This window comes from Lonchura striata, chromosome 4, assembly GCF_046129695.1.
Source record: "Lonchura striata isolate bLonStr1 chromosome 4, bLonStr1.mat, whole genome shotgun sequence".
Taxonomy (NCBI): Eukaryota; Metazoa; Chordata; class Aves; order Passeriformes; family Estrildidae; genus Lonchura; species Lonchura striata.
This window is the reverse complement of record NC_134606.1, coordinates 12,355,024-12,379,268: the sequence shown is the minus strand read 5'-3', so window position 1 is coordinate 12,379,268 and position 24,245 is coordinate 12,355,024. Positions and strand designations below refer to the sequence as shown.

Sequence of the window (24,245 nt, the reverse complement as noted above, 5' to 3'; positions counted from 1 at the left end):
AATTATACATTAACACTTATTCCCTACCTTTACAAAACATACTTGTACATTAAAAAGGCAGATTCCTACTCTCATTCCAAATCTATTCTATTTCCTCTTACTTTTACCATATTTGAATAATTTTGGCTAAATACAAACATAGTGTTAGTTGCCAGCTGATTCCATGCACAGTTTCTGCAAAGATACCTGACACTCCCCAGCTGCAGAACCCTTGCAACACTGGCCCTAATTGACTGGAGCCCTCAAATTCTCTGCAGGTTTTTATGTTGATTATAACCTTATTTAACTATTTTTTTCTTTCATGGAACAATAAAAAAAAATAGAAAGAAAAATCTGCAGAAAAAAAAAATTTAACTCCTTCATGAAATAGTATTATTGAATATTTTCTCACTAAAATTAAACCTGTGTGTCTGGTCCCTGTTTATTCTACAGTCTGCCTTCCTATTAGAGCATTTAAAATCCCCATTCACTCCACAAGCTGAGATGTCAGAATATGTTGAAAGGCAGCACTCTTCTACAGTTATGATGTTCTTTGTTACAAAACAAAAAATTACAAATTCCCTTTAATCTAAAGCTATAGTATATCTAAAACCAAACTGATCCATGTACATGACTTCCGTGCTTTTCTCCAAAATACCAACCTATTATTTCTTCAGAAGGCAGAAATAACATAATAAACAACCAATTTTTACCTAAATTAAATTTAAATGTGCCTGTGAAAAATGACTGGACTGAAGGTTCTGGGTAACCAAGGCATTGTGTCTTACTCTGAATTCTCTCTGGCCATGAGAACATGAGCAAGAAACACCAGATCTCATCTCCATATTACAAGGGGATGCTTTGGCAACCTGAGCTTCATTTTCTCAGAGAGACCACTACTACAAGTACTTTAGTTCCTATGACCATCCATGTATTACTCCATTTCTTAAATCACAAATTAGGTGCTTTAATTGATATGGCAGGCAGGTTGCATCCATTCACTTAAGTTACAAAGTATAGCAAATCTTGTTCATTAATTAGGTTAAGCCTAATTTGAAACTACAGTGTAAAGAGAAAAATCTCTGTAGTCTATGCAATTTTCCCCCTCTGAGTTTTTTTTTAAATAATATTTACATCAACAGTCTAATTCTGAAACAGGCTTAAATAATGCCTGAGCTGTAGTAAACCAAAACCAGAACTTTAATTCTTACCCAAATTCAGTTATGATTTTAGATATTGTTAAAAAATCATTAGTTGCTATTGCATTCATCTCACCTAAACAATTGATAAATAAATTATTGTGTTTTATACTTTGCCTAATTTTCATCTGGAATAACTGTGCTAAAAAATACTGTCCTGATTACCAGAAAAACTGATGGGTTTGCTAAAGCATTACATTATCAGTCACATTGGTGTCTACATGCTTGTCTACTAAGGAAAAAAATCTTTTCTTGCAATCACACAAAAATATTTCCATTGTTATTCTGTGAAAGAATTTTTCCAAGCTTTGGCACATGACAAAACCTTACATGACATACTGAGCTGTTTTTGATGTCATTCTTCCACGTGAAAAATACATTCATGAAGGATGTATTGAAGAATATTTGTTCATTCCTTAAATCTTTTTGGACAGTTTTACTTGTAAGAACACCCACACTTAAGGAAGCAATTTCTAGTGCAACAGCCAATTCAAATCCTAAATTGTTCTCAATTTTTCTTTACAGTCTTTTCATAAAATATAAATATATATATTAGAAAGCATATCTATTTTTCTGAACATCTACTGAAATTCTAATAACCTAAATTCATAATTTTGAACATAATGGGCTACAACATCAAAACATATGGTGGATAAAGGATTAAAAAAAGATTAAGAAATGTCAGACAAAGAGAACGTCCACGTAACAGGAAGACATGACATTTTCATCTTTATCAGAGAAATTACACATGCCGAGATTTTTGGTGAAACGTGCTGGGTGATAAAAATGGAGGAGTGACAATGACAGGTTTCTCAGAGAGTTTATTCTAAGCAGTGTTAGGAATGCTGGTGATCTTTGAAACTGAACAATGTGTCATCGGGCAATAGAACCATGTGAGAACTGTGCATCACACACAGACACTTCAGTGTTACTAAATTCAACATGAGCCCAGTTTGTGAGGGGATCAGAACCATTGCTTTCGGTTGTAATCACAGGCTACATGTTCAGTGCTAATAACAAATAACTTTGTTTATTTAATTTATATAAATAAGGATTTTTTTTTATATAGGCAACATATTAGTTTAACATACAGAAGTTTTATTTCTATTTTACCACTTTTCTTTGGCATCGCCAGAGGTTTGAGGGTTTTTTCATTGACGTAAGCCAATTATTTCCAGTCCATGACCACTTTAAACTGTACAAAAAATGGATTTAAGGTAAGAGGAATTCCTTGGAAGCTGCTATCAAAATGTCTTCTTTTTAAGATAAACTTACTTCATATGAATGTTGTCAATATTAAATCCATGTAATTTAAAGCAATTATACATTGATGTGATGGACGTGTCAGATCTTTAGTCAGATCACTGCATGCAAGATGTGAGAAGGTGTGTTAATTTAATCAATGCCAGCCAAGGCTGTAGAATACATACCAAGTGATTTTACATGCAGGAAAGGAGCAGTTATGGAAATGAAACAAATAAAAAAGGCAAAATATTGCAAAACAAAATATTTTATTAAATGAAAACCAAACTATATGCAATTTATATTAGCTATATTACATCTTTATAAACATTAGTGAGCATTCTCTCCAAAACATATTAAGGCAGTGGCATCAATTTCATTATCCCAAAATACAACATTTAAAAAATAGATACCTAAGTGACTTCCCTTAAACATGCACCAGACATCAGTAATCTTTACAGGAATTTCAGCTTGGGTTCAAACATAATTTCTGATCCATTTGAGAGTTTGCAACAGAGAGAATCTCTTACTTCAAGCTCTAGCACTCTGAATTCTAACAGCTCATTCTGGTCTTTTGCATCTTGCATCTCATTCTTCAGCTGATGCTCCTCTTGTTCCATTCTGTAAATCTGTGAGACAAACACAACATGGTAACACCCTGGAAGTACTAGAAAATATATGGCTTACAGTAGTAACCAGGGGTTTAGACAAAACTGTTAATTATTTCCATTTTTCATTACACATCAGGCTATGTCATAGAGATAAAAAGGAACACCACATCAGAAAGTATTTCTGAGAACTGTTGGCAGAAAATGGTCAATGTTCTCTTAGAGTAATAATCTGGAAGTAGCATAAAAGTGATATGAATATTGTATCTGAATAAGTTAAGTAGCAGAATTTTTCTTTTAAAACCCAGCAAATTAAACTGAATTACATTAACATTTGGGTAGACTGTTCACATTGTTTCTGCCTAATTAGACATCTAATATTTTTACAGTATATGAAGGACAACAGTGGTGTGGTTTTAATGACTGCTTTTTAATTTGCCAGAATTTTGCCTTGGGGTACTAACAATGACAAAATAGAAATTCAATACTGGCTATTAATTATGCCAACTAATAGCTTTGGTCTACTGTCTAGTTTAACTGGGTGATACTTTTCTTTGTACAAAACTAAACAGAAGTGTAACATCTGGCATAATGTACTTTAACATTTATAGTGCCCATGTAAGTGTCCAAGTAAATTAAACCTGGCTGTAGCTACTTCTAATAATGATATTTTATTTGGTTATCTTATTAGTATTATATTAATATTAAGCTACTAATTAACAAAATCAGTTCTTTGTATTCCTGAGCTGACTAGCCAACTTTCCCACCACTGTCAACAAAGAACAATGCAGATGCTCAGCTCTGAGTATCTCAGACAGTTAATATAATGAACATTAAACCAATCAGTATTACTTAATGTGTGGAAAAGCTATAAAAATGTTGAAAGGAACTGGCAGTTTTGTTAGTGGTCAGGAGAGTAATAATCTTTGTGTAAGTGTGTATTTTATTGGACACTAGAAACCTCAGTCAGCTTGGGCTGTACTGGTGCTATCTGTGTAATTCCACAATAAAAAGCAGCTGTGATTCCTGAAGACTATAAAAGCATGCTGGTAGTTTAATCAGAGACTTTTATTTAAATTTCTGTTTCTGGTGAGAAATAAAGCAATTTCATGCTGATTTTATAGTACTTAATGGATTCAATTTCTTTTACGATAAAGGGCAGCAATGGTGAAAATATTCCCACATACCTTCTCTAGCAACTCCTGATTTGTCCTAATTAACAGCTGCTTTTCTTCTACCCATTTTGAATCCTGTGAGGAAAATACATGTGTTTTGTTAAAGAAGACAAATGAATGACTGCAATAATTAGATTTTAGACATAATTTTGCATTAAATTATACAAGGTTACACATTGAAACTTAAAGCCATCATAAATGTTTCAAGGGTGTGCAGCATACTATCCTACAGTGAAAATAAAAATTCTTTCCTGTAGCAGTCTTTTGTTTCCTAGTATGTTTCAGCTAGCATGTGCTTTAAAATCTTTACATGTAGCAGTTGTGGGTTATATGCTTTATGTCATTTTTAAAACATTTATTTCCTCAGCTGAACTCAAAACTTTTGCTTTTTTGCTATTGCAAAGGTTTGGAAACTAGCTTGCAAAATCATCCAATTTTAAGTAGTGCAATACAAATCCAAAGGGAGAAAGGGATGAAAATACTTTTATTACCCCAAATGACCAAAAATAAGCTTTAGCAATATAAAGTTAATCACTCTCTGCTAAAAATCTGAGAATCTGGCTAATACACAGTGTTTGTGACAAGAAATTCAAGGCTGTGGAGGAAGGGAAGTGATTCAAGACGTTGTATATTCCATTTGGAAACTGTATTTCCAATTAATCATTTGTTCCAAAACACATCTTTCCTTTTAGGTTTTCCCATAGCTTCAAAAGGCCTCATCAAATATCCCTTTAAAGAGCCAAGCTACAAAAACTCATGGCCAGCCATTGCTGGACATTCAGATTTAATGGATTATAACAGCCAAATTTGCTCTTGTTTTTCCTACAGAGAAATCTATTTACATAACCTTGCTCATGCTGCTCTAAAAAGTTTATTAAAACAATATCCAACACTTCATACACCATACTAACTCTAGATCAAATTATCTTCTATGTTCAAGGGATGATTTATTTAAAATCTAAATGTCTTTACTAAAGACATTTACTAAAGAACTGAAGTTCTTTTCCAGGAAGATATTTGCACACTGATGTTGCATAAGGAATCAATGAAATCTGGATATTCCAGCCCATCAAATATCCTTAAAATTTCAATCTAAAATATTATGATATTTTATTGACTCCAGTTAGCATTTTTTTAAACATTTTAGATTTTCTACTTTCTGTCTACTACAATTTCATGTTGTACTGTTCTCTCTCCCTTTTTCCACTCATATACACAAAAGCATTTAATGTAATAAACAGGCTCTTCATGGTTGTGATAAGAATAACACACTAAAATGAGTACTGCAAGGCATTACACTTGTCAAGAATTTTTGAGGCAAGTGAAAGAACTGTTGAAAATAAAATCTGGTATCTAGTTTAGTATTAAACTAGCATTTTTCTAAGGTCAAGGAATGAAGAATTGCATGCACAGACTTAGGGTGGATATCCCAAAGCATGGATATGGTAAATGTACCCACATGGCAAGGTTCACCAGCTATATCAGACTGCAGCTTCAACTACTCCAGTTCATGCAAGCAGAAAAAACAGAGCAATCTGCTCTATTGATAATAAATTTCTGCATCTTTCTTGATGGAGTTCAACTACACTTTCTGACAAAACCTTAACTCCAGCAGACTTGAATTTACACAGCAGATCACTGAGACAGTTGAACATTCATCCACCTGGCACATTGCATACTCCAATACTTCTAGATTTATTATTTGACATTATTAATATGTTTTAAGAATTTATTCACTTAAAATAAAATTTCCTATGCATGCACCTCAATGTACCATGCAGAAATGGATTCTTAATTTTGTGTTACTTCTGGGGGAATACTGACAGGTCCAGCCAGAAGAGAGATTAACAAAAACCATTGACAGTTACTTTGAAATTACACATAAATTGTTATAAACAAAGCTTCACATAATTTTTTAACAATAAGCTTCTAATCTCATGCTATGAAATTGACTTCAGGAAATTTTCAGGGATAATGTACTTCTGATTCATTATTTCCTTTACAAATACACTTTAGGGGCTGGCTCCCAGAATGAACATTCCACAATTATTACTAAATCATCATCACTACCATGAGATTTAAATGGCAAAGTAGTAATAGAATAATTTTTTAAAAAATCACATAGTGCACAAAGAATTCAGTTTATCATACAACAATTTATTTTGTTGACTGTAAATACGAACAGCTCAGGAGAACCAAGCAGGTGCTAGAGCTCCCAGGAAGACATTGTGATCCCTCTGGGGAAAGCTAATGCTCAGTGTACAAAGCAGCCCCCAGAAACAACATCAAAGTGCTCCTTGTCACATCCCTGCTCACCCTCTCAGCATTACTAAGAGATACAATGTTGAAAATGTGGTCCTGAATCTCAAAGTGATAACTAATTAAATTCTAATTTCCAGGTATAGTTTTTTGACATAATGCTCTTGCAGAAAAATCACAGAAGTAATTCCTTACATGGGTATCCAAATTGATTTATCTTATTTGCATACACAGTACTTACATTATACACTGTACAGTCAACTATCTTGTTAATGTTTCCTACTACACAGGAATTTGCCCATAACATCTTTCTTATTAACAAACCAAAATAGCAGCAGTAGATGCTTGGGATGTCTTTGGTTTCATTTATTCTTCCAGAAATTCAGTGGGCCATCATTTTTAGGTTGATAATATATTTTCAATTTTTAGTAATATTTTATTTACATGAAATTCACTAAGCAAATTGCAATTTGTGTGAAAGCTAGCATAACTTATTTTTTGTCCTTAATTTGAATATGGTCCCCAAACCTTTGCATTGATACAGAATCTTATAGAAATTTTTAATTACAAAGAATAAACTATAAAAATAGTGTTATCATTCATTTGGCATTATATGTAAGTTGTGTTAACTTCTACAGGATCATCAGTCTTTGAAATGTATATCTATAGCTAGCTCTATCTTATTACTATAAACTACCTGAAAACTTAAATTCTTATTTCAAACAATAAAGCATAAAATAACATCTCCCCAATTTCTACTGTGTGTTCTAGCAGTCACACAACTGAACAACTTGCAAATGCATGCTCATAACTCTTATTCAGACTTCCTGAGGGCCCTAGACAATATAAAATATGCACCAGTAGACACATCTTTGGTGATTATTTACATATATTATAGATACTGAAGCACAAGGCCCGATTTTACTTTGTGTGATGGTTTGGGAATCTGAAAGCAATTGGGCTCTCTGAGGCTTTAAAGCCAGGAGAGTAACACCACAAGTGGCTTCCATTCACCTGAGAGGCTCAGTGTTCATGTCTAGTGTGTCTAGAAATTGGGGTTTTTAGAAATTTTTCTTTGGTACACACCAAAAATATTCTCCAGTAGAAATATAGAATATTTATTTTATTTGAATTTATAACAAATACTAACAAAATGGAAAAGAGGAGGAATGACATTTATTTACTTCACCAAATGACAACAGGAACAGAATGTGCATGTACCCATGGTAATTTTGATACTATCCTTTAGTGTATTATGTGTTAGAAAATGAATGTGTAATGACATTTTCTTAGGCTGCAAGATCCTTTCTTTTATTTAAGTGATGTAATGCTGCAGTGGCAATTAAGCTGCACCATTGACATGAACACACCAGTAAGCAGCGAAGATGGCCAGGGCACCACTGCATGCAATGGAGAACATGATGTGGTGGAGCACATTAAGAGAGCCTTTTACCTGCCCCTTCTCCATTAGAGCTTTCTCCAGGTCCTCAATTTTTGCCTGACACCTGAGAAGATCAGCTTGCAGTTGTTCACGAGTCTAGGGGTGGGAAGGGGGGAGGGAGGAAGGAGAAATCAAAATTAAATATATTTTCGACTATTTTATGGGCTGTCCTATCAGCTTTTAATATTTTTCATTAAAACAGTTACTTTTGTGTTTATGTTTACAACATTTGAAGCCACCAGTTTAACAGGATTTTTCCTTCCTAGCCTTAAAAGATGTTAACATCCCATATTCAGTGAGAAAGTTCTTACTAGGGGAAGAAAAAAATACATTTAGAAACTGAAAGAGCTCTAAGAAGCTATTTAGAAGCTTTAGTAACATAAGGCAATTGGGGAAAAAGGGACAAGGGAGAAAGAGAATTGCATTAAGTACTGAAAAAGGCCTTTAGGTAAATGAAATACATTGACCCAAAACAATTCACATATCCCATAAACAGCATATGCTGCCAAGTTCTCCTCATTTACACAATCATTACACTCACCACTACTCTACAGTGGGTATTATCCCCTAAGTCCAGTGATGTCCTAAAAGGCACTGGATCATACAAGGTACTAAACAAAAAAGGATATAAAACACATGTTTCTGGAGACCCTCTGCCACTGAAGCTCCTTGACCTTCCACAAGTATTTTTTCCACCCTACTTCAGGTATTTTTTCACCCAAGCAGCTTAAATATTTCTACAGGGATTTTTTTTCCTGCATCTTTGCATCCTTGGGTCTTTGCTTACTAAGCCTCATCTAAAAGTAATAGGAAATGTTCATCCCACCAAAATAAACTATGCCAAAAGCTACTTTCTGACTCTCTTGAGAGATGGATTTGCAGGGGTGTACCAAAACAACCAAAATTCCATTAAAAAGAAACAGCAACAATTTACAAGTCTACAAAAAGTACAGTCTGTAAATGCCTGCAAAATAAAATCTAAAAAAAACCATGAAGGCAAAGAAAATATATAATGGCCTCTCATAACTGGCAAATAGATGAGAAAATATATAATGGCCTCTCATAACTGGCAAATAGATGACTGCCCCTGAAATCCTTTTTTAACAGTAGGTGGAGTTCTGCCCCCCGTCCTAATTCTATCTTCAGAAGTGATCTTCAAAAGTCTTTATAGCTTTCCTTGGCTAAGTGTCCTACTTAAAAAGAGAGTCAGAACTGACTAGGCTTTTGTAAGATGCTAAGAAATCTAACAAAGCCATAAAGCAGCAATTTTACTATTATAAGAACTATATTTCACAGGAAAAAAAAATAGAAAAGAACTGTAGCTTGGTTCAGTCCTTTCCCACCAGTAATTTTTAAACACATTAAAATAATTTTTCTTTGGCATTCTTAGCAATGCACTGCAGTGGCACAGTACAGTGGCCATGTACTTATTATTGAATATGTTTCTCCATTTTTGGGGTTTTGGGAAGTTGTAGAGGGAATAAAATATGAGGAACCCCACTTCCTGGTGTGCAAAACTGCTTTCCAGTGAGCCAGCACCATGAGTTGGGTCAGATTTTTGATGCAGATTTGGGAGATTTTTAATATACTCATATGATGGAAGTACCTATGCCCCTGTAACAACCTACCCTGCGATTCATTTAAAATCCATCATGTCACTATCCAAATTGCAGGTTCAACTGGGTTATCGCTCTCACAGCATAGAAATCTTTTATTTATTATACATGCTAAAATAAAGTATAATGACATCTTTGTTCTGATTGCACCAGATGAATCTAAATTATCACCTTACTTATGACATCCTCTAATCCTCAAAAACATTGGGCTTTGCATTTCACTGACCTGCAAAGATACCTCCTGCTATTACAAATTGTTTCAGCTTTTTCTATTCTTTCAGAGTTAAAAGAATTTAAGTTAAAAAATTACCCTTGCTTCTCTCTCTGCATCCAGGGTTCCACCAACTTGTTCCTGGAGCAATGCATATGCTCTTTGCAAAGCTTGATACTCTCTTGTTAGCTGGCAAAACCTGAGTTCAGCTTCTTCTTTAGGCGTGCTCTTAATGAAAAGGGGGGAAAAAGTGGGTTAGTATAAATATATTTTATAATGGGTTTGTCTGTACAGAAGACAGACTCACAAACAAGCAACACAGCTCATACTAAGTTTCAAAGTTTAATAAAGGTATAAAATCCAAAAACAAGTGGAAAGGAAAGGAAGGAAGGATGATGAGCAACTGTGTCTACCACACAATTTAAGGACAGTGTAAGTTGCCATGTAAGACAGCAATGCACAGAAATGGGAAAACTGCCTGGGAAAATATGAGAGGGAACAGTTTTGTGCAACACTGTCTTCAGCAACTCCGGGGCCAGAGGGGTCTCAGAAGGTATTTGTTCTATTTCTCATGCAGTCCACCCTTCCCTCCTTACATTTGCTCTCTACAATGCCAGGGTAAAGCACAGAAGTTACATTTCAAAATAATTTCAAATATATTTTCTTAAATTCATTCTTTTAAGACAAAGTATTTTCATAGTCTTTATCATCCTAGAATTTTGAGCTACTAACTTTAACTTTATAAGGTCTTCTATATACTGGTGAGGACAAGAAATGTCCTTAGCTTTAATTAATTTTTGCTCCAAGAACTTGAGTTCTAAGGAAAAGAGATTATAATATTATTAGACACTAAACCCAGGGAAAAAAGGAAGCTTCTTCTAAGGAGTATTAGACAGAAATTAGTGAACAAGAAAGAAAGATGAAAAGGAGCATCTAATTCGTGCTTTGTGCTCACGCACACCATCTTCCAAAGTGGGCCAGCAGCAGTGAGTGTCACAGAGCTGAGATAAAACATCTCACTGGGTATTTGCTACCTGTGATCATTTAAGCCTTCAGGCATTGCAAAGGACTCTCTGAGTATTGTGAGCAAAGAAAGAAAATCCTGATTGTATCAAAACAGTCAAATAAATTATGAGGTTGAAAGGCAAACTATTGTGTAGTAAGTATTGACTATTGGCAAAGCAATATGCCTATTCATTTTCAAATGGCTAATAAGAAAGAGTTTGAGGAAAAAAATTATTTCCCACACCAATATCTGCCAAATCTGTCAGGCAGAATATTATCTTATTAATTTTATTGCAAAGTGTATATGTTACCAGACTTGAAAAAAACCCAAAGGAATTCTCTGCCAAATCTTTCATAGTTCATGTGGTACAATAGCTGAAACTTTGTAGTTATTCAAGAAGTAGAAAGAAGAATGAATCAGTTACCACTTACATCTTCCAAATCCTCTTCTGGTGTTGCAGGTGTCCTGTCTGTTTTGTCTGTGTTGTATGAAGTTACAGATGAAGTTTCTGAATCAAGAGATTCTTCATCAAATCCAAAAAATGTCTCCACAACATGCCTCTGAAAAATTAGGGTTTTTTTTAGCTAGTAGCAAAACAGATGAAAAGCCCCAATGACCAAATAAGCAGTAACCAAGAGCCTTCTCTGATGATTTATTTTAGTATTTAGGAAGAAAGGTTCCAGTGCAAACTCTTCTTCTCTGATTAAATAAGTTACTTTTTCAACATAATTTGTGGAAGCATCTCCAAGAACAGAACTGGACATAGAGCAGAGATGAGGTAAATACCTAAAGAATAATGCTTTAGCAAAAGTATAAAACCTAATTACCAAAGTCACACAAGTCCTTATAAGATTTTCAGTAGAGAAATCCAGTATCTATTCAGAAGAAAGTAAGACAGAACAATGCAACATATAACATGTGCAACCAAAAGGAACAGAAAGTATTCTGGAGACCAAGGTGGAACAAATTCAATTGCTTATAATAATTGCAAAAAAAAAAAAAAATCCTGGTTTGCAAAGCTCTACTTAAAAGTATAAATAAGTATAAATTAATGCTTGCCATTTATTTTTTTCAATATAATCGTTCTATTTTTTTTTAACGTTTGCTCCAATACTATGCCTAACCAAAAAGGTGTGTCTAGGGAAAAGCAGCATTGCACTGCAAATTTAAAAAATTTTACACATTATCAATGAAATGCATACTTAGAGATAACTAGAGAAAATTAGTAGCTAGTGGAAATGAGTACAATATCAGTTGTGAAAAATTTGATTTTTTTGTATAAACACAGTCACAGAAAGCAGCAAATTGCCATGGAAATTAAACTGTTAATTTTTTTTTTGTTTATTCAACTAGAAAATAAGGTTTTTAACATTTATTAATCAATAGAAAGCATAACTTCTTACGCCACACAAATATTTTAATAATCCAACACAATTTCAGAGAAGCAAGAAAACTGAGAATATTTTTAAAAGTGTGTTGCTGAAAAATGGATCCAGGTTATGAAGAAGCCTAGATAGAGAGGGTAGTGGAGAGAGGTGGCTGTAAGAAGATGAAGAAAGATCTCTACATGTTTTGCCACTGCTTGATACTGAAGCACAGATCCTGATGTCACATTTTCTGTTTGGGTTTTTTTTCAAATACATATCAGAGGTTGTCTATAAGAAGATAATAGCTTGTTCATTAAAATAGCCATAAGGATTAAAAAAGTTGTTATTAATTCCAAGCATGTTATTATTAATTCAAAGCAATGTCAGTTATTAATTCCAAGCATCATGAATCCTACTTTTCAGCAAAGAATTGTGGTCAATCAATTTAATTCAAGATACTGAAAAATTTTAACTATAATGACCTGTCTCGTGATGATTTCCAAATATTTATTTTTCCTTGCAGTTTTCCAGACTTAACTAACCTTAGAGATTTCTTTCGAGTATATCTACATAAGTATGGTCTTCTCTTCCTCACAGAGCCCTAATGCTCACTATATTCTTTTGGTTCAGCACAGCTCCCATCAGCAGTCAAAATACTCTGTTTTGATTTAACAGGTACCAAAAAATCAAGCCTGTAGGTGTGACATTCTGCTTGCATGCATGACACCATATGCTCCATTTACAGTCTGCAGCCCTGGTCACCACGGTCCACCAGGTCACAACCTCATCACTCATAAGCTGAACAAGTCCATAACAGTTTCACAGTACAGCTAATTCCACTCAAACTGCCAAAGACAGCTCCAAGGTCATGTCCTGAATCACTCAACTGCTCCACTAAAGAAGACCCCTTCAAACAGTACTTAAAAACTTTCACTCAGAAACCCAAGAAGCCGTATCTTTTCTTAACACCCTGTTTATCCATATGCATGCAGATAAATATGATGCAGCACAAAAGGCAATGAGCTTACAAACAACCTTGAGAAACAAATTTCCTTTTGCAAGCTACTAGACCACTACTTTGTGAATTCATAAGATCACAGTTATAGTGCCACAGTGCTGGAAAGACATAAGTCTTTCCTCACTTGTCCAGGAAGCACTGTGATCTTCCACCAGGCAGATCGATGTCCAAGGAGCTTAAGACAAACAGTTCCCTGGAATAATCTAATCCTTTCCTCCAGCATTCACCAGTTCACCTTTCTGCCCTACTTAACAACACAAAGGGCACAAGGAAGAGGTTTAAACTCTATTCTAAAAATACAAAGACTTATCCAGAAAGGTAATGTATTTACTCTCACTTGAATTAAAAGCATTTCAGACTTCTCTTCTGTAAGTACAAAGGTTTACCATGAAACACAAGGGGTCATGAGTCCTTGGGAGATGGTCCATCCAACCTTCCTCCCCCACTGAATACTGGTTGCAGCTTACAACCATGTAACAGTAACACTACAAATAAATATTGGAAGTTGAAAATAGAGTTAAAGAAATGGTGCTACTTCAAGTTGCAAGGAAGACAAATTTACAGTCTGAGTAGCCAGCTCAACTCACTTTCCTGACTCCAAACTGATCTGAAGATACAGTTTCATAAACAAGAAGGTACATTTTATGGTACTGTCTTGTTTATGAAGAAGGTAAAGAAGATGGTGGCAGGTAAACAAAGTAAGAGTCAAGTCTTGACTTTGCAAAGGCTGGCAGAAGGGACTTCTAAAAGATGGAGAACAGATCTCCAATTTATTATCAAATGGCACAGAGATCACAGTACCATGAGGCTCAGCAGCAGCTTAATTGGAAATGACAGTAAGACCTACCACCTATGGGATTTTTTGCTACATCTCTGCTGCACAGTCACTTTTAGGTAACTCAGGTCAAATATATGTCTTCCTTTAACCCTGCATGCACACACTCACCCATGCCATTTCAAGAAATGAAAATATATAAGCAAAACAACAGTGATTTTAATTTTGCAAAAAGGTGTATAGGATGGGGAAAACACTTAAAGCAATGCCATTATTGTGAAAAATTATTTGAACATTTCACTTGTGGCAAAAGTGGTGGAAGAATACATACATATCAAGAAATAAACCACTTGATTATTGGCTATGATGGAATTCTGAAAAAAAACCCCTTAGTATTTCCCATCACACTAAAAATCCCCAACACTTAAAGGAGAGTTAAAAGTCAAAAACTTTTAAATGCTATAAAGACTGCCTGTAATACTTGGAGTTACAAGTGAACCATTTATTTTTAAGACTCCTTCATTTTTAGAAAAGCTGTATATTTATAATTTTGTAGAGCAGATCCATTCCATGGAAATAGAGGTAAGGTATTTAATTATTGTATATTACCTGCACATGTATGAATTGCTTCATGACATAATTACAAAACAGGCAGTTTTATTGTTGATCATCTAGAATCTGAAACAACCAACTATGAGAACTGACTCACAGCAAAACCAAAACAAATTAATTCACAAGGGAACAGCTGTAGAGAGAGGAAAAAATAAAAAAAAAAATACTCGAAAGAAAGACATGTGAGTCATAAAGTTGTAGATAAATACTGAAATAAATAATAAAGCATCAATAAATATATCAGCTCCAAGGGAGATTCCACGCATGCCTGAAAAGCTTAAACCACAATAATTTCTGAAAAGTATGCAGAAATGTACAATACTCACTGGATTTTTCTAACTATATAAACTATGATTAATAACGTTTCATTCAAACTTTTTTAAAAATGGCAACATTCTCAATTAGCAACTTAGAAATTGCTTTATTTTTGTTTGCACATTTCTTATTTCTAAATCACAACTTCTTAACTGAGAAAATAGTCATGTAAATTGCAGAAAAATTCTGATTTTAGTTATAATTTCCACTGACTATTGCCATGCATTTAATAGCAAGTATTTTTCATGTGAATTTATAGTGATGTTTTAATGTAATTTTAAAGTAAAATTATGCATTAGCTCTTTATAACTCAAGTATTAATCCTTCTACTGAATGATGGTGCTCAGTAAACATCAAAGTTTAGGCTACTATAAATCAACAGTGACACATAAACTACACTATATGCAAATTTCAATATAATCTGATTTCTCTATTGCTAAAAGAGTTTCATTTTACATTTAAATACCTCATTTTAAGGGATTTAATCTAACATGATGAAAATGATCCAAGATATATTTCCTTGTAATACAATCAGATGTGCTCATCAGTAGCTTCTTACCTTCATGCTTATATGTCATTTCTTGGCAGCCAGAAAAATATAGGCACACCAAAGCACAGAGGCAGAGAAAAAAAGAAAAATATAAAACAAGAAATATGAACTCCATCACACCACTGTGCAGGCTTTCCACTACTGCAAATACAGTTCATTTATTAAAGTTTAAAAAAAGGCACAATCCAGAGAGTCCTGCAGTTACCAAATAAGCTGGGTAAATATGTCTTATTTCAAATGCATGACTCCATCCATCATGGAATGAATGTAACTCCATTCCACATGTCAAAAATAAACAATATATTATTAGATACTGCTTCTGAAGTTTCTTGATTATTTCACAACAAAAATTAAAAAAAAAAAATTAAAAAGCACCTCGGAAAGAATCAGGTACCTGACTACACAGAGTCACTAATCACTCCTCTGAAGACCTTGCAAGGACAGAGGTTATAAAGCCCACCCCACTTTGCTGCTCCTTTCCTCAGGGAACCTGAACCAGTTGCCAGCATTGTTCCATGGACTCCTTGGGAATTTAAAGAGTGCTCAGTGAAAGCTGCAGTAGCAACAGTAACCTAGTGCACCTACAGAGCTCCAAAAATAACACTGATAGCTAATTACAAAACCAGGAAATGTAGAATTTTCAGAAGCTCCTCAGCTGAACTGATGTTCAGGGCTATAAAGGCTATTGGCAGATCATTCACACATGATGTCTTAAAGATGGAGAAAGGCATTCCATGGATTCTGTTCCAGACAACATAAAAAACTGTCAGGAAAATACTCATTAGAAAACAGCCACAGACTCATTAGAAAACAACCACAGACTAATTAGAAAACAACCACAGACTCTCTGCAGTGAGACCATCTCAGGAATGAAGGAAGATGGAGTCTAAAAGCACCCATTTAGGAAAATCTGCAACAGATGAGTGTAAATCTTCACCCTGGCACCACATTCCTGGTTATTAGAACAGAAAAAAAATCATTCTATACCTTCCACACTGAGCTTATCTGATCACTTTTATGAAAACTCATTCTTATGAGTTATTTTCTCCTTCACTTTGTCACAGGGAATGGGACACATTCAGAAATAGATACAACTCCACCAGCCAAACTTGTTAATTCACTGTGTTAATCCTAATTTTACATTTAACAAACCTTAGAAAATCAAAGCCAAAGACTTAGATCAGAAACTTATTTTTCCAAGGACAGGTTAGCATATAATTTCACTACTATTCTATAAATGTTATATAATCTGTATGAGGTAAAAATCTTGCAGAGATAATAGTCAGAAATACACTTCTGCTGTGCATGTCTACATATAAAACAACTCATCTTAGACTGCCTTTATAGTCTTGGAGAAAACCAGGCAATTTTAGGCCAAAACTCATATGTCCTATTTAGATGCCTACTTCCAACCACTTAATGTTACCACTCTGTCCAGAGTGAGATGTCAGTATCTCATGTCCATTACTGACATCTAACCAACGTTTGCAACTCTCTGTTAAATAAATTCTACAAATTTCTTCTGGATTGCTGATATGGGCTGTAAAAACAGACATGATGAAATGGCAAAATCCCAGCTCATCTGAGTAAACCATCCATTCCACATAGATTATTTAAATTAAAAACTGTTGGAAAACTGGGGGAAACACAGCTTCCTTTGAGGATTTTGATCCTCACAGGATCACACAGGTGGCCTGGAAGGCAATCAGCCTGTGTGCCAGGACTGGATTTTTAGAAGTTAACACCAAATGCAGTTAAACTGTGAGTCAACACTGCATATAAATGTAAATAGGCTACAGGTTTATCCACTGGCAGGTAATGGTACCGTAGTATTACTGATTATTTCTTTAATTCCTTAAGGAATTAGCTCATTTAGAAAGTTTAAATACAGCTATATGTTAACTATATTAATTAGTGTATATATATATATATATATATATATATATATATATATATATGGTGTAACTACTATAGTACATAAAATATCATTCACTCTTCTCCATAACCTTCTCTTTTTTCACTTGTTTTTGTTTTGTAGTCCTGTTTTTCCTTTCTGGAGATAGCATCACACAGAATTTCAAATGGTCCTGTCCATTGAAGAGCTAATGGACAGGGGATGGAATAATTTGTAGCAGAAATGTCTGCTACCGATTAATTTGTTCTTTCTGATGTATCTTTTATACCCTAAATAAGAAGCACACCCCTACTAACTCTGCTGCCCACATGCATGTGATTCTTGCAGTATACTCTGCAGAATTCCCTATATTATAGCACTCTTCGCAAACAGAAAACAGCATTGCCACAAAAATTTTAATGATATCATGCCCATTCTCTCCAATCCTCATGCTTCTCTCCAACTCCTGCTTTGGCTGGTAAGGAAAAGAAGAGACCACAAAAGCATCAGGTTGCTCAAGACAAAATAGGAAAGGTACAGCACCTTCATCAGCTGAAGTTCTACTAACACAGAGCATTTTCAAGACATAAATGCATATTTATTGAAGTTCTCAGCCTACAGAAATTCCTAAACACCTAAAAATTGACTTAACTGGTTTTGTTTCATTATAAATTTTACAATTTAGCAAATGATCTCACACATTTGACTTACAGTCAGATAAAGGCTCATAATTAGGGAAAACTATTAAAAGTACAGTATAAGTTGCATACACATATATATATATACACACTTTTTTTGCATTCTTTTTTTGAAGTTGCTCTCAAAACACAAATTGCCAGTTACACTACATCATGAAAGAATGGTTTACAGTTGCTGCAAATATATTTGTCAGGATATATTGTTACTTCTGATTTTTTTTTCTTTTTTTCTATGTAAAATACACATTGTTATCAGAAACAGAATTTGAAGAAGCTACCAGTAAAATAGAGAGTCACAAAGGATAAATTTTTTCAGAATATAGGCATTAGAGTGCAGAGCAATAAAAAAGCACCACCTGGAGGTTACCAGGAATAGACTATGCAGAACACCCTGACACAAGGCACCCATTTATGACAGAATACATGTTAAGCTACATAGATGATAATGATAGCTCCACTCCTCATTTCCATTTTTTCCCTCTTACTCCATTTCCCACCTCCCACACACATGCTCCAGGCTGCTAATGTTTAACTTCACAAAAAACATTATTCAGCAAATTACTTTTAGCACATTACAAGAAACTTTAGGGTACTTTCTGAAGCAAAACTTCTCTGTTTTTATAATCTGAATTTTTGTTTTGAACCCTGTATTCCAAAACAGAGAAATTATTAACACATAACACTTGAAATTGTATTATTACTTATACATCACATACAGAAACATTATTTCAGTAACATCTCCAGCATGAGTTATTCTTTAATTGTGATTTAGCTCCGTGTTGGTACAAGTAGTTTAAAGGGCGTATATTCTTTAAAACTGCCTAAATATTTGTCCTTTGAAATTGTAATTGTTTCAAGCCATTAAATCATTATGCCTCAAGCCACTTGAATATTTAGGCTAAAAGTGTAATTTTACTGTTTATTTAAAACAAACCCCCAAACAACAACACTTGTGTGAAGTACAAAACTCTTGAATTACCCTAAAAAATTAAGCACTCACCAGAGTAAGCAGGAGAATTATATGGATTTTTCTCATTAGGCAGAGCTTTAAATTCAGGCAGTATTTGAAAGAAGTGTTGTTCACAGCAGCAGAAATGCACAAAAAACCAAAGATTTGCTCACCTTTGGAGGCTTCAGACTTTTTCTCCTCTGTTTTTTAGACCGCAATAACCGTTCTCTTTCCTAGAAGGAAAGAGAACATTTTGGTATGGGTTTGTTTTAAAACTATACTTAGATATGTCTAACACAGAGAAATATCATTAACATTTTCTTTAAGCCTCTGGTAAAGCCTTAGGTAAAGCTAACAACGATGTCTTTATCCTTTTGAGTAACACCATGTTACACCACACTGCACTGCAGCTTTATGCCTTCAGCAAACAAACCTGCAGCCACGTACTTCACACATTTGATGGGAAGTTGGCAAGAAAAGGCTTTGTTAAATACTGAGCACAGATTTCTGACAGTTCTTTTGACTCCTTTACCAAGATGCTCACTATGGAAACAGAAGTGCACTCCAGCGTTCAACAATCCTGAAGAAGCAGGTCAGTAGCCAAAAATTAGTCCAGTCTTAGTAATTAAAAGTTATTACATCAGATATATTCTGATATACAAGCATGCATATGCAGATACTCTTTTACATCTGACTTATCCTTGTAGGACAAAAGTCTCAAATCCGAAGGCACTCAGTCTTTGTCAACTTAGTTGCTGTCTTTTTTCTACTCCAGTTTTGGTGCAAGATCATGATAAACTATACCATAACATGAAGAGGTCATGTCTGCAAATACAAGATTTATGTTCGCCTAAATCCAAGAATACTGCCTCAAATTCCAAACAAGAAGAGGAGAAAGAGAAGGGAAAAAAATGTGAAGGAGCAAGCAAAAAAAAAAACAACCCAAGAACACAGGAGGAGGCAGGTGCTCTGTCTTCTTTTTTTCTGATTCTCTCCTTAGCTCTGCACCTTTGTTTGCAGCACTTCTATTTTTAAAAGACATATTGCAGTTCCAAGTCCTTCTTTAGCAGTTATTGCTCACTGCATTGTATTATTCTATCCAGTTATTTGCTTTGCATTCAGTTCAGAAACTGGAAACATAGGAAGCCCACAGCAGAAATCACAACAAAATTATTTATCAGCACATTGTTCCAAGAAATAAGTTTTGGAAAATGCAAAATAACTGAGAAAAGTATAACAATTTACACAGCACCTTGAATACATGTGGTATGAAAAATAAGAAAAAGTAATGACTGCCAAGGTAGAATGGTGCAGGTATTTCAAGCTGCAGAATAATATAACATTTTAAGCTAAAAAAACAGACAGTTGAATTTTATACTGTTAAAAAAGAGTGCTCTCTTCTCAGATGCCCACTTAGGGCACAATTCCTGTTTAAAGTGGGGTATTCTGCCTCCCAAGCAGGTATCCAAACAAATGCAGTGCAGAAGGAACAAACACTTCCAAAATCCCAGTCCTTCCTGTTTCTAGTCTTCTTTGTAAGAAGACTGCTTAATTTACTGCCTCAATATAAATCAAGCTACCAGAACAGTAATAATGCCAATTAAAAGCCACTTAGCATCTTTTGCAGTCATCTGAGTTTACCTTGACAGCTTTCCTTTTAAGAATTAACCAGAACACCCTGTTGTGAGAAAGTCATGTTGACAAGGTTTCAACTTCAAAATACCCTGCTGTCACTGATTACCCTACTGTTAATCAGTTCAGACAGCCCTACTGCCTAAGACTACTGCTCTTATTTCCATGTATCATACTGGTCTCAGCTGGAGTTAAGCTGATGATTTTTATATGAATCAGATATGGGACATTTGGGTCATTCTTGGTAACTATGATACATTTGTAGTCTGTAGAGGTGTGGTTTGGGACAGAAAAGAGCTCAAAAGCAACAGTGTGCAGAATTCCACTGCATTCACATCAAAGGCAAAGGCTCAGTTAGTTTGTACTGGAACCAAAGAAGTTTCCTAGTTAAAAATTTAAATAATTTCTGCAAGTGGAATAGTATCTGTAAATAGGAAACAAAGCAAAAATGAAACAATATTTTAAAATATTTATTTATTTTACTTTCACACTAAACACAAGTTAATATTATTTGACCAAAGTCAGGATACAATATATTTCCTCATATCACTAGCTGAAACAGTAAAAAGAGAGTCCTTTCATACCCACTTTGCACTGAAATATAAGTGAGGTTTTATCTGCCATATACTGCACATCTAATGTCATATCACCATCCCTACCTATGCAATTTTATTTGGAAGCTAAAGCAGCATCATTCTGTGGACCAGACCCTACATCATAGTATCTGAGTAAAATATCCTACTGCTTGTTATGCTGTGACACTGGAGAGTGCACACAGGCATTGAACTTTGGCACTGATTTCAGAGAAAAATGCTGGGTCAAAATCTCAGAGGAACTGCCAGGAACTGAGACAATGTTCCACATACAGCAAAAACAGACCTTCTTGTTTTTCCCTTTTAGAGCTTCTCTTTTTATATTCAATGATGTATCCAATTGTTTAATTTTCTATTTGGACAGAAGGCTCTTAATTTTTTTTTACCATTTGTAGCAGTCAGTAGAGCCATTTGAGATGTCTGAGTCTGCCCAAGTTCCAGATGCTGCTCCAGAATGGCAAGGGTCTCTCAGAGATTATGTGTAATTTCTGCCAGCACCAGAAGGGTTTATCACAAATTGCACTAAAGAGCACTGGAGACCTCTAACAGCACTTGAGAACTCCTCATCAAACACAACTTGAAGGGTTCCTGATCAAACACTGTGAATATCCATGAGCATCACCTTCAGAAGCCTTTGGAGTCAGAGGGCAGCAGCTGCGCAATTCTAATCCTAAACCATGCTGCTACCCTTGGTTTGATGAACCACACAGAGTTCTCCCCATCTTTTTTAAATCCAGCTTGTATGGCCAGCTCAGCTAGAGATGCTTAGCCAGATGAAATTAACACCACCATGTTTCCTTCTTTTTGGAGAACTTCTAGATCAGGGGAGTGCTCGGGTTTTCATCCAACACATTTTAGACATGAAGTTTTGGAAAGTCTCCTTTACTCAAGTTCCTCATTTGTTGACAGCCAGTTTTCTAAGTAAGGCTGATGATGCACTTTTTTCCACAAGCAGCTCATAATAGGTAAATAGTTTTAATACAAAGATTCATACACATTCCAAAAAAATTCATTCACTACCTGAGAAAAAACAAAAACCCTTTGACACCAAAGAAGTATTTCAGTATCATTACTACAACTGGAGTTAAAACATTCCTCTCAAATCTTTAGCTTGCCTATAGATGTGTGTGCATGCACATGTGTATACCAGTCATAAACATTACCACAGTGAGATCATCAATAACATGCTGTTGTTCTTTGACTTGCAGTCTAAGGAATTCAATTTCTTGTTCCTCTCGTGTGCTGCTGAGATCATTCAAAGATGTGTGCCTCTTCAGTGCTGGCTGTGCAGATAACTTTTCTTTCTACAAAAATAAAAAACATAAAGAATGTTTTACAATGTCTTGCTGCAATAGGAGAAAAACTCTCATGTGTGATGGAGCAACCAAGAATTCTCTGAACCCATCAGTGCACTCCACTATAACACAAGGCCTCTTTCAAATAAAAAAAAAACTCCACACTCTATATGGCTCTGTGTTAATCTCTCACATAAGATATTTTAGAACAGAATAAAAGAACAGCCTGGGAAAAAAAATTAGCAGACAAGTGAACTCAGTGATCTAGCATAGTGCATTCACTCAAATTCACTTCTGACTTCTGATCATAAATGCAGTATTTATTAAAGCTGATTTTTAGTCACAGCTTTTTACAGCCTGCAAAAACATTTTATCTATCTGGGCTCCTTTCCCTTAATCTGTGTGAACTGATAAAACACAAAGCACATGCCACTCTGAATTTAGAATATGAGTATTCAGCTGTATTGTCTGCATTTGACAGTTGCACCATCTCACTGTGGAGACTGATCTGTTTGTTAGAATAAAAGCCTCACAAACCCTTCCACCTCAAAGTAACTCTGTGCAATGTGCTCTCATAACATGATGTTGGAGATGATTACTTACCAGAGATAGTTACTTACCAGTTCTACATTTTCCCTCGATAAATTTTTTATTTTCTCTTCCATTCTCTGGATACATTGTAACATATCATCATTTTTTTTGCTCATCCTCTTATTTTTTTCTACCAAAGGCTTCAGCTGACTTTCTGTCTCTCGAGAACGTTTCAGCTGCAAATGGCAAAGGAACAAAGTTAGCTGTGCTTTAGTTTACCTATGAAGGAAAGAAAAAATAGGTGTGTTTCCACTTGCTTTTCTTAATTCAGACAGTTTAGCTCTTCTGCTAAATGGCATCCAACATATACCACTGCTGACCTAAGAACTACAGCAGTCCAAACGAATAAGGTGTAGTATTTTTGCATTGTCTGCCAAAACACTAAATCTGGTCACTGGATTTTGCTCCTGGCAAACAGTTATGATGATCCATAGTGATTTCTTTATAAACTAATCTCAATATAGAAAAGCTTCTTATATATTATATTAATCAGTTATGGGACATTTGGGCCATTCTTGGTAACTATGATACATTTGTATTATGATTCTTGTGACCAACTAGGTCTCCAGACAAGTAGTTTTCACCAGTTTAGCCATCCCTTAAGAGGAGGACACTCTTCCTCCTCTTAATGCATAATTAGAGCAATGAGAAAGTCAGCCAGAGGGCACAGATTCAATCTCAGCATTCTGCTGACATTTTCAAGCTGCTCAATTTTGCTCCTGTGGTTTTATGATGTTAGACAATTACATGAAGCAAATTACTGCTCTTCCTTGCATTTGTTTGTATTTAATATTTCACTGTTTTTACTCCATGAACTGTTTTGTTTGGAAAAAAAAAATCTATTTTTCAGTCAAAAGATTTTTAAATTTGCTAAGTTTTATCTGGAAAGAAGAAAGAGATTGTATTTGTTTTCCTGAGATAAATTCACTGAGTATTTGGTTTTCTGTTTCACTCTTGAGAAAATTATTTTTCACAGCTCTTAATCACATGGCCTTCCTGATACTACTGATTTTATGTGTACTATTGTCTTATAATATAAAACCTGCGCTACATCTCTTTCAAAATATATTTCTTATGCCACTGAATCTAGAATCAAGAAGAGCACTTGACTGAGTCACACACGCCCTTCATCTAGAGGGACACTGAAGAATACATTGCAATACTTCAGCATTCTTCAGGGATGTTTTGAATTATTCAGGCCCACAAAAAGGATTAACAAG

General features: G+C 34.8%; 2 protein-coding genes across 6 annotated transcripts in view; both read right to left on the bottom strand.

The window, feature by feature from the left end:
* Positions 1–24,245, bottom strand: part of JAKMIP1 (janus kinase and microtubule interacting protein 1) — a 145,117-nt gene that overhangs the window by 33,565 nt on the left and 87,307 nt on the right. For 4 of the 5 annotated variants that reach the window (XM_077782753.1, XM_077782755.1, XM_077782752.1 and 1 more), the window contains 8 exons: positions 23,055–23,201; positions 22,303–22,443; positions 19,088–19,147; positions 11,168–11,296; positions 9,830–9,958; positions 7,916–7,999; positions 4,216–4,278; positions 2,951–3,049 (listed from right to left, as the gene is read on the bottom strand). In XM_077782753.1, coding sequence (XP_077638879.1) covers positions 2,951–3,049; positions 4,216–4,278; positions 7,916–7,999; positions 9,830–9,958; positions 11,168–11,296; positions 19,088–19,147; positions 22,303–22,443; positions 23,055–23,201 — 852 coding nt within the window. Of the gene's footprint in view, positions 1–2,672; positions 3,050–4,215; positions 4,279–7,915; positions 8,000–9,829; positions 9,959–11,167; positions 11,297–19,087; positions 19,148–22,302; positions 22,444–23,054; positions 23,202–24,245 lie in introns of those variants that run through there. The other variant, XM_021550681.3, reaches the window with a different exon arrangement.
* On the bottom strand, positions 11,201–17,299 carry LOC144246212 (uncharacterized). Its single transcript, XM_077782760.1, has 2 exons — positions 15,383–17,299; positions 11,201–11,296 (listed from the first exon to the last, which is right to left on the bottom strand). The coding sequence occupies exons 1-2, from the start codon at positions 15,486–15,488 to the stop codon at positions 11,265–11,267; spliced, it is 138 nt and encodes a 45-aa protein (XP_077638886.1). The 5' UTR covers positions 15,489–17,299; the 3' UTR covers positions 11,201–11,264.

What these genes read in the sequence shown, in the direction of transcription:
- LOC144246212 (XM_077782760.1), bottom strand. Translation starts at nt 15,488, where the DNA reads ATGGAGTTCATATTTCTTGTTTTATATTTTTCTTTTTTTCTCTGCCTC. An exon ending in AATGACATATAAGCATGAAG is followed by an intron (nt 11,297 to 15,382) that starts GTAAGAAGCTAC and finishes CTAATTTTTCAG; the next exon opens with AGGCATGTTGTGGAGACATT.